This window comes from Petaurus breviceps, unplaced genomic scaffold (assembly GCF_028583685.1).
Source record: "Petaurus breviceps papuanus isolate PSGF00001 unplaced genomic scaffold, PetGlider_PUasm1.0 470, whole genome shotgun sequence".
Taxonomy (NCBI): Eukaryota; Metazoa; Chordata; class Mammalia; order Diprotodontia; family Petauridae; genus Petaurus; species Petaurus breviceps.
In genome coordinates, this window is record NW_027186350.1 from 7,835,109 (window position 1) to 7,845,631 (window position 10,523).

Genomic DNA, 10,523 nt, shown 5'->3' on the forward strand with positions numbered 1-10,523 from the left:
CCTGGCAGAGGGTGCCTTCTGCACCGTAGCCAAAGTCCAGGGCTCTGCACACATTGCTAGTTGAAATATAGATATGCCAAATAGATATGGGTAGAAGAGGTGGTACAGGTGGGGAGAGGGTCTACATGTTGTGTCGTGTGCAAACAGGTGTTGTTTGTGTAATGTTTCTGACCCCTGGTGATGATGCTGTGTTTGCAGGATGGCATGTGCATGCCCATGCAACCCTTAGCATGATAAGGCATCATGTGTTACACATAGAAAATCTATCTTATGTGACGGCTTCATGCAATATCCAGGGTTGCATCAGCCCTCCAGACAGTATTTATCGTGCTAAACTGTCTATTGGTGGGCTTGTACCTATTATGTAAACATTACTTGCAGCAGCCACCTTGTTTGACAGATTATAACCTCTCCAAGGTCAGGGACTCTGTCTCTGTTCGTATTCATTGATCTCTTCCTTTCCCAGAGCACTGGGCACAGATCCAAACTCCTGGGGAATGCCTATTAAAAGATGAGCAGCATTGCACACCCTGTACGACTTAGGGGTACTGCATGGGTGCGTGTAAGGTACTGGGTGGTCTATCCATCATGTGCACACTAGATTACGTGTGCTGGCTTTCATTGTGTACTGCACTGGGCTTTATCTCTGTTGTAGTTGCTGGAGGGTGCACCCTGGCCTCCCTTCAGTCTGTGTTTCGTGGATTGGCCTCAGGGTGGCAGTATGTTCTCATGGCTGGGACAATGGATGGGGGCTGGGGGTGTTCAGGGAGGAGTAAGGATGTGTCCTCCTCTAAAGCCACAGGACCAAGCCTACCAGAAGCTATGAGTTGGCATCTCTCCTGGTGCTGAGAAGTCTCTTCCTTCTCCCTGGTGTGGGATGTGTATTCGGTGTATTGCAGGTGGAGGAGGGGAGACCCTGGGGCAATACTGCAGTTAGGAGCCCAGGACAGGTGATGAATGCAGATGGGACACAGTGGGCAGACACACAGCATTTGGGGAGTGAAGAATAGGGAATAGAAGGAAAATACAGAGAGGCAGGATGGTGACGCAGGAAGAAGGCTGGAGACCATTGATGAGGTGTGTTTCTCTTCCCTTGGTAGAGAGGCAGTGGGCTACAGGTAGGGAATGTTGTCAGAGGTAGTCAGTTGGTTTTTCTTTGTTATAAGGAAGGATCTATGTGGGAGGATATGACTATGATGCTAAAAAAAAAAGGCTTTGGTAAAATATTTTTAAAAGAAATAAAAAAGTACTTGACTTGGAAGCACAAGACAACTAATTTCATAGCCTATGTCAGACACATGTGTGACCATGGGCAAATCACTTAATCTCTCAGCCTGTTTGCTTATCTGCAAAAGAGTAAAACTGGGACTAATACCTATAGTATGTTACCCCAGGCTCATTGGGAGTGAAATGAAACAAGACTTTTTAAACTGTATAGTCCTATGTAAATGGCAGAAAGCATATAGATGTACAGTCACTTTTTTTTAATTTTAAAAGGGAAAAAAAGATCATCAGTGAAATTTAAAATACCCAAAAGAAAGGAGAAGGAGGTTTGAAATGGTTAAGAGACAAGCAAGGGAAGTGTTGGTAGCAGGGAAGTAAATTTAATATATTTGTGGTTTTAGTCAGTTCAGTCATATCCAAATCTTCATGACCCCATTTGGGGTTTTCTTGGCAAAGACCCTGGAGTGGTTTGCCATTTCCTTCCCCAGCTCATTTTACATATGAGGAAACTGAGGCAAAGTTAAGTGACTTGCCCAGGGTCACACAGCTAGTAAGTATCTGAGGCCAAATTTGAACTCAGGAAGAGGAGTCTTACTGACTCCAGGCCCAGCACTCACTCACTGTGACACCTTGCTGCCCCCATATAATTTTTTTTAAGTCAGACATGATAGAGACTCATAGTTTCATATATAACCCTCTTTATTCTGTTCTTTGTATGTGGGCATGTTTATTTATTTTTATTTTTGTAAGTTCAAAATAAAAAAAAAAGAAGACATGTATTCAAAAGTGTTTTAAACTAAGGAGGCGTGGCCTTAGGAAGAAAGTGGAAAGGGCTGGACTAGGGACTTGTTTGGAGACTCAGAAAAAAAGCTGAGCCAAGATCAGAGGAAGAGAGAGTGAAAGATAAACCAGAGGAGATAAAGACAGAAAGACAAAAATGGAAAGAGAGGAGGAACAAAGGCAAATCACTTAATTTTTCTGAGCCTCCTCCGTAAAATGGAGACATCATATTTGTACCATCCACCTCACAGATTTGTGAGGAAAGTGCTTTGTAAAAACTTTACAAGTACTACAGAAACATAATTAAGCTGATGAGGAGAGGGGTAGGCCCTGGGAGGGGTGAGTCATGGGGGTCTCCCAAGGCAGCAAAAAGATAGAGGAGACATAGGCTATGGAGGAACCTCAGGCCATACTGCTGAGAAAGTGGAGTTTATTTGGTGTGGAAGGCCAGTCTCAGGAAAGAAGTTGCCGCTCCTCAGAGGACTGTCCCATCTCTATGTCAGGACCGCTCCTTCCAATGTTCCAGGCTCTAACCCTGACACTGGCCCTCTGGCTGCATTTCTTCTGCCTTGTTTTGTCCCTCAGGCCTTGGAGCTGCATCTTCCAGGGCAGAAAACCTCCTGGGCAGCTTGGAGGGAAAAGGATGTATACAGACTTCAACTCTCCTCATCAGACAGAACCAGTCCCTTCCCCATCCTGGTTATTCCTCCCCAGTTCTTCCCTTCTGAACCTCAGGAGCAGATTTCTTAATGCACTCCTTCCCCAGGCAGATAGGGAGTAGGATCTGGGGCAGGGTTTGCAATCTTGGGGGAGGGGGGAAGCTTCTTGGAGAGGATCTCTGGAAGGGGGGTTCTCTCAGGAGAGGGAATCTTGGGGATGGTCCTGTGGGCTGTGGATCTACTTTTCTGGAGTTGAGAACATATTCCAGAGTTTACCTGGCTTTGTCGTAACCAAAACACAGCAGCAACTACCCCAGAGAAGAGGAGCAGTAAGATGCCAATGCTGAGGAGAAGAGGGAGTTGTTTTCCTCCTTTCAGGGCTTTTGGGTTCCTCCCAGAGAGCTGGGCGCCTATAAGACAAGGCACAGAGTGAGAGGGGAAGTGAAGGATGAGGAGATTATGGTAGTCAGAGGAGGGGCAGGCCAGGAGGAGAGGCAGAATGGAGCAGTACTTGGGGAAGGAGCAGGCAGAAATGACAGTTCAAGGAATCTGGAGAGGGGGTCAGGATTTCTAGGCTGAGGTTGGGGTGCCATGGGATTTGGGGTCTCAGACCTGTGCCCTGAAGCCCCAGGTTGTAAACTACAGCTCCACATTTTTGAGTCCCTTGATATACTTGGCACTGCCACTGGTCGACCTGCAGCTCCTCATCTCCCAGCTCCAACCAAGGCCCTGGTGGGTTTTCCAGAGTCTGGTTGTCCAAGGTGGTCCACAGGAAGTGCTCTTGGCTGAACGTTGGGGTCACCTCACAAAGCAGCCCTTTTCTGGAACTTGAAGATCCAAAGGATTTAGAAGTCACTGTGGGAAATTGGGAGAACGATCATCTGGGGACCCTGACCTCACTCTACTCTTATTCCTCTGCCACTTCCCTCAGTCTCACCCCTCTCTAATTATCCTATGCATCCCAAGGATCGGATGGGCAAGAGGAAGGTTTGAGCCTGAATGAGACTAAATAGTGATGCATTTGCAGAAATAGGGAAGTCTAAGTGGGGTGCTGGTTTAGAGGAAAGGACGAGTCTATTTTTAGGCATACGAAGTTTGAGGTAATAACAGGACATCTAGGGTATATCCAAGAGGCAGACGTCATGGCTAGAGATAACTCATCATGCCTTGCATTGTTAGTTTTCAAACATGTTGAACCTCTACTCATCATGGCATGCAGACATGCTTGAGTTCTTGAAGACCATACAAGCAAAGTCTTAGAGTATGGCTTGTGATCAACTGTCTGTTGTTCAAGGACCAGCCCAACAACATTTGGAGATGTTCATCATCAATCACAGTCATTCTCATCTACTAGGATGAAGGGTGTGTGCAAGCTCCAGGAGCACCCTCATTAATAAGTTGTATGTCCTCTAAGTATTGAAGTATCTTATCAGTCCACATGTCATCTTCATCTCTTCAAACAGAATTCAACCAATAGATGCTCATTACTTGTCAAATTTTGGCTAGAAACACTGTTTGAAAAAAAAGGAGGGGTTCTTTTGTGGACATTAGAGTGATACCTATAAAGTAGAATCATCCTTATTTATTAATTTCTACTACTCTTTCCAGTGAAGGAATGAAGGAATGAATTAATGAACAAATACATGGATGAATAAAGGAAATTCCTGCCAATGTGCAATTATAGCATATAATCACAAAGGAAGAGGGCAATTGTCGGTGATCCTTCCCTGGAAAAGTAGAGTGGAGCCAAGTCCTTTTGGAGCAACTTGGGAGAAAGGAGGAGTCTGAGAAACTCTCCAGGCCAAAAATGGTAGCCCAGTCTCCTGGGCCAACCTGATGGAATTTCAGAATCAATAGTTTGAATGCAGGAATTTTAGGGCCTGCCAATTGTCACTTGTCAGATAGCTTTTTAGTGCCCTGATTATTTTAACATTCCTTTCCTTAAAGCTTACTCTTTTCCTACAAATAAAAACCCCCTCCCTTTTTTTTTTTTTTTTGGTCATTTTGGAGGAGGGAAAGCAAGGCAATTGGGGTTAAATGATTTGCCCAAGGTCACACAGCTAGCAAGTATTAAGTGTCTAAGGCTGGATTTGAGCTCAGGTCCTCCTGACTCCAGGACCAGTGTTGTATTCACTGCACCACTTAGCTGCCCCAAAAACCCCTCTTCTGTAAATAAACACTTCAAAGTGACTATTGCAGCTAGGTGTTGTAGTAGTTACAGCACTAAACATGGAAGTGGGAAGACCAGAATTCAAATCCAGCCTCAGATACTTACTTACTGGCTGTGTGACCCTGGGCAAGTCACTTAACCACCATCTACCTCAGTTTCCTCAGTAAAGAGGAGACAATAATAGCACTGAGCCCCCAGGGTTGTTGTGAAAATTAAATGAGATAATATTTATAAAGCATTTAGTAGCACCACGCCTAGTACATACTAGGTGCTTGATAAATGCTCGTTCCTTCCCTCCCTCTATACTTTCCTCAAATTTCAACAGAGGTTCCAGTTAGGCCTAGGCTGAGGGATAGCCAGATATGCAGAACAAAGAATAATAAAGGAGGGAAGGTGAGGGGGGGTTGGGGGGGGCTGAAAGTACAGAAGGTGTTCAAGCTACTAAGAGGTGATCAGATCCAAGAATATTTAGCAAAAGAAAAAACTCAAGTAATCCTAATGTTTTCCCTTTCTTTTGTAAAAAATTAATTAGTATTTCCCCAAACTTAGTACATAAATACTCTTTGGAATGGAGACTGTGGAATACTGTGATCTTTGATCACTGGATCAATATAGAAAGTTGTTATTCTTTCACAGATAGTTCATCCTGGCATAGGTCCTCATAAAGAGGAATATGTTCCACCTCCGGCAGTAAATCAGTGTGGCCTTTCCTACCACCCCCTACAATTACTTCCTTGCAACCTCTATGTCTCACTTCTAGAAATTCTTAAAGCTCATTCCTTTTCCCTAGTCAAAGAGTGAGAGAATCAGCTAGCAAGTAAGAGAAGATTTTCCCAAAGGTCCATGGGGCAGCTAGCCCTTTTTGTACTTTATAAGGGGTAGGGAAGTAAGCAGAAGTTACCTGAGCCCCTGAATACTGTCCAGCAGCCTGATTTTTTCATGAGGATTTATTATTAAATTTATTTATTAATGACTCTCCTGCCCACTGCCCTTCCTCCTCTAAATTTCAAAACCATAGCCAGCCTCCTCCTTGTTCTCTGACCTGTAATGACAGCTAAGGTGACCACTGTACTGAGCTGATGCCCTTGAAAACTGAGGCTGCAGTTGTAGGTCCCTGCTTGGGCTCTGCTCACGTGGTCCAGCCTCAGGGCAAAGCTGCTTTTGTCATCTCCCGACACAAGGCAGCTGCCTCTGCCCCAAGGTAAGGTCCACTGGGCAATTAGCCCTGGCATTGTTCCTGCAGCAGGGCTGAGATGGCAGGGAAGCTCCACATTTGATCCTTCTCCCACATACACCGTCTTCTGGGTGAGGGGCTCCAGACCTAGAAAGAGGGCAGAAGCCAGTTCAAAGACCAACAACAGGGACTAGTATAAAGACACAGGGGGAGGGTGTGTGGAGGTATATGTGTGAAGGCTGGCCTTGGAGAAGAGATATAAGGGGATGAGATGAGAGAGAAGGCTCTCCCAGTCAGGAGTTATGGAAGAAAAGGCCTTTGTACCTCCAGAGAGGGGAGACATGATCTAGTGAGCATAGGGGGATGCCAGTACTGAGAAGTCTGGCAGCTGGGCTGAAAATAAAAAGGAGGGAGAAAGATGGAGCAGGAAGTAGGAGGAGCTAAAGGCTCCAAGGAGAAGCTTCTGGGAACCCTCAACCAGTTCTGGCTTCTTATTGGGTGAAGAAAGGATGAAAACATTTGCCAGAGGAGTAAGACTCAGGGGATCATAATTACAAAGGAAAAGGCTCATGGAGGAAGAGCCTAGTGAGGTGAGCCAGGAAGAGGTTTGCTAAGGCCAGGAAAAGATGATGAAGATAATTCTAGAGGGATGAGTGCAGGGGATGGGAGAAGCTGGTTTTGTTACCAATAGGCATAAAAGAGGAGAAAGAGAATTTTAAAAAAGGAAGGTTATAGTGGAAAAAGAGAGCAAGAATTCTGAAGGAGGGAAAAGGGAGCTGTAAGTTACCCAGGACAGTGAGGTGGTAGGTAATGGAGACATTGAATCCATCTGGGTAGATAACACAGCAGTCCCAAGGCCCAGCATCTGAGAGAGTGACATGGAACAAGAAGAGTAGACTCCCAACTGGAAAGTGCCGGGAAGATGGGATTATGGGTACCCGGCCTCGAGACCAGAGCACAGCTTCTGGGAGGTCTGGACGGTCGAAAGAACAGTTCAGAAGAACCAGACCTGGAGTCACAATGGGTCCAGGAGGACTGGCAGTCACTATAAGGAAGGAGAAAAGACATTATCCTTCCCAGTACATTTCCCCAATTACCCTGTAAATTCCTTGATGGCAAAGCCCACTCTGAACCACCCAGTCAGCACCTAGCACTGTCCTTGCACAGAGCAGGTGTTTAATTAGTATCTGGTGAATGGATTAAATTGTATTTCTTACCCACCCCACTCTCCAAGCCCACCATAGGATCCTCCCATCCCTTAGTCTCCTGCTACAAAGGATGAATGAATCACATTCTTGTCCCTCATGCTAGATGAGGAGTCAAATCCCTCATGCTTACTATGAGTAGGAAGGGGATAATGATACTATGTCTCTACCACTCTTCTCTTAATTTAGCTCACCCCTGACCCCACCCTCTTCTTCCTCTCCCCCAGAATTTTTTTTTAGGGCTATGATGTGGTTGCAAGGTTGGTGGAGTGGGGGTGGGGAGAGGTGATGCTGACGGTGAGGGCTCCCCATAGGCCCTGCTGAATTTCAAGTTAGTTAGCCTTGGGAAATCATCTGGTCCAATTTTAAGGTAAGGAAATTGAGGTTGTCACCTCTTGATTACTGTTTTCCTGACCCCAGCTTTCCCAGCTCATTGCCTCCCCCTTACCTACCAGAGGCTTGGCCAAAGCGCAGGCAGAGGTGACATCTCAAATCACCATGCTCAAAGTGGACCCGGGCTCTGTACTCCCCAGCATCTGTGAGCCAGGCGGGGCGAAGCCAGAGTGAGAAATCTCCCCGGTGGAGGCTCAGCCCTCCTAGCTGCATCCTGGGCTGTGGGGGAAGCCTAACGCTCCGAACACCACCTGGCCCCACCCTGAACACTGTGTACCAGCTGGCTTGGGGGGTCCTGTGGAAGGGGAAAGGGAGAGAGAGCAAGGAAGAAAAAGATAAAGTGACTGGTATGAGAGAAGAAAGACAACACCTAAATTATGGAGACAAGGATGAGGTTTGGGGTGGACAGAAAAGGAGGAAAGAATTCACAGAAGCTCAGAGCTGGGATCCCTTAAAGGTGCTCTAGTCCATTCCTCTCATTTCACAGATGACAAAACTAAAATGCAAAAGGAAAATGTCACAACTGCCACACAGCCCTTCCAATGCTCTTTGCATTCCACTGGGGGAGAGGGGGAGAGGGAAAGGGGACAAAGAGACCCTAAGAGCAGAGATTACATTGTCATTGGACAGAAAGCATTCCACAGGATGCTAGAATGGCAGGGGCCCATTTCCTGAGGAGACAGGGAATAGCAAAATGCAGCCTAGGCAGGCTAGAACATCTCAGGGGGAGGGTGGGACGGGATGGATTAAAAACAGGCAGGGCCAAGATGAAGAGTTAAGAGGGAGAAGATGGGGGGGGGTTTTCTAGGTGATAGGGAAATGTGGGGAGTAGAACAAAGGAAAAAACTGTGGTGGATAGGGATGAAAGGAGTGATTTGAGGTGGAAAGCTATCGCTACAGTTTGAATTGAGTTGGACGTTTGGGTTTCTGATTTTGGGGTCCGTACCTGTCCTGCCAGCGTTGCCAGATGACGGTCACTTTCCGAAGGAAGCTATGCCTCCTAGAGAGGTTTTGGTGGCTGCTTGAGAGGATGCAGGGGAGCTGAACGGGGAAACCCTCTTTGGCCCATACCACCTGGACTTCTTTCCTGGGTATTTGAGTCCCTGCTGTAGAAAGAGAGAGACTGAAGAAAATGAGGTAGAAACTGGGGAGAGTGGCTCAGAATTCCAGGTGAATCTTCCTGAGGAAAACTGGAAGACAGCCCACTCAAAGATGCGGCAGTCTAGAGAATCCCATCCACCCTATCCCAGGTACACAGAAACCAGCCCCTCTCCACGGCTTACCTCTGGCAACCAGCAACAGTAGCAGCAGTTGGGCTAGGGATCTCACCTTCCACAGCATCTCTCCTCCAAGGAGGCCTGAATAGAGCCCTCCAGGGAAGAACAGGCTAGAGATGATGGGAGGGAGATGGAGGGAGGAAGAGGATGCCAGGAGGAAGATAGAGTCAGAGACCAGGTGGCAGGATATAGAGACAGAAGGCAGGAAATAAGAGGACAGGAGAAATGGAGAGAGAGAGAAATCAGGTGAGCAAAATTCAGAGAGAGTTGAAGGAATAAAGGCCAAAGAACAAAAGGGAGAGGCCGGTGCTTGGGATGGAGTACTTCTCTGATGTCCTGTCTTCCCAGTAGCAATGATACCTTCTCCTCTTTCTCCACCACGGTCCCCACTTCCCCTCCCTATTGCCCCCCTCCTACCACCTCTGGGGCTCACTGTTTCGATTCACATCGGAAAATATGAGGGGGCTGATTCCCAGCAGCGGCAATCCCCGCCCCTACTGTTATTCTCCCCTTGTTTACTTCTTTCTGTCCTGGGTTCTCCTCCCTCCCTAACCCCAAGGTTTCTCTCTGCCCTTCACTCCCCCACCCAAAGGCATTCCAAACCTGCCCATCTTCTACACTTTTCCCCACTAGAACTTAACCAAACGCCTTTAGAGAAGGGATTGTTTCATTCTTCGTACATGTATCTCCAGTTCCTAGTACAAGCGTGACACATAGTAGGTGCTTAATAAATATTTACTATGAACTGAATGACTGATTCACTCCCATATAAAGACCCTTCCTTGGTTACCATTCCTTTTCCTCACATCTTTTGCCTATTCATCTATTACTATCACTCCCATCTAGGATTTCTCCAAGACTTAATTCTCTAACTTGTAAATAAATGTCACTTCTCCCCATGTTCCCAGGGAACAGGGCAAGTTGGGAAGCAGCCCTGCACCCCAGAGGAAGCTAGAGGTCCAAATGAATATCTACCCCTGAACACTTGTTGTGCTAAGATCACAGTATTTCGAACTGGTAAGGATCTTAAGAAATTGCCTCATCTAAACTTTCTATCTTACAGATGAGGAAACTGAAGTCCAGAGAATTTAAGTGCCTTGTCCAAGATAAGCAGTAGCAAGTAGCAGCTGGAACATGAACCCATATCCTCTGCCTTCAAATCTGGTGCTCTGGCTAATGCCTCGTGCTAGGAGAGGCCAGTGAGGTAAGGAAAGACTTTGAATAGAAAGATGAAGCCCGATGAGTCAAAAATGCCTCATAAGCCACCCCTCCTAACACCTCAGACTTCAACCCAAGCTGGTCCTGAACCAAGGAGAGGAGAAAGGAGACAGCATGAGACAGAAAGATGGTGAGAAACAGATGCAGAAAAAACTAAGAGAGACAGAGACAAGAAAAGATCGATTTCAAAGGAGAGAAAGAAGGGGCATTTAAAGAACAAGAAGCTGTGCTAATTATTTTTTTCTATTCTCCTCCCCCAATCCAAGACAGGCACAAAGACACACACACACACACACACACACACACACACACACACGCACACGCCCACAGGGGGCATGAACTTAGTCTGGGGAATCCTCCCCTTTTCTGATAGAGAAAATGAAATTAATAATTAATTTTAATAATAAAATAGTAATTCACATA

The 10,523-nt window shown here is 46.4% G+C and overlaps 3 protein-coding genes across 3 annotated transcripts in view; all 3 read right to left on the bottom strand.

The window, feature by feature from the left end:
- Positions 1-10,523, bottom strand: part of EMG1 (EMG1 N1-specific pseudouridine methyltransferase) — a 370,137-nt gene that overhangs the window by 311,658 nt on the left and 47,956 nt on the right. The window lies entirely within an intron of this gene.
- Positions 1-10,523, bottom strand: part of TPI1 (triosephosphate isomerase 1) — a 204,943-nt gene that overhangs the window by 146,458 nt on the left and 47,962 nt on the right. The gene's annotated exons all lie outside the window — the stretch shown is intronic.
- On the bottom strand, positions 1,874-9,319 carry LAG3 (lymphocyte activating 3). The gene is made up of 8 exons (XM_069101575.1): positions 8,889-9,319; positions 8,552-8,711; positions 7,665-7,900; positions 6,795-7,052; positions 5,876-6,154; positions 3,276-3,518; positions 2,940-3,073; positions 1,874-2,632 (listed from the first exon to the last, which is right to left on the bottom strand). The coding sequence occupies exons 1-8, from the start codon at positions 8,944-8,946 to the stop codon at positions 2,534-2,536; spliced, it is 1,467 nt and encodes a 488-aa protein (XP_068957676.1). The 5' UTR covers positions 8,947-9,319; the 3' UTR covers positions 1,874-2,533.

Coding starts and splice junctions, on each gene's coding strand:
- LAG3 (XM_069101575.1), bottom strand. CDS start 8,946: ATGCTGTGGAAGGTGAGATCCCTAGCCCAACTGCTGCTACTGTTGCTG. Junction 3,519..5,875: donor CACCTTAGCTGTCATTACAG/GTCAGAGAACAA, acceptor AATTTCCCACAG/TGACTTCTAAATCCTTTGGA. Junction 3,074..3,275: donor CCTGGGGCTTCAGGGCACAG/GTCTGAGACCCC, acceptor CTTGTCTTATAG/GCGCCCAGCTCTCTGGGAGG.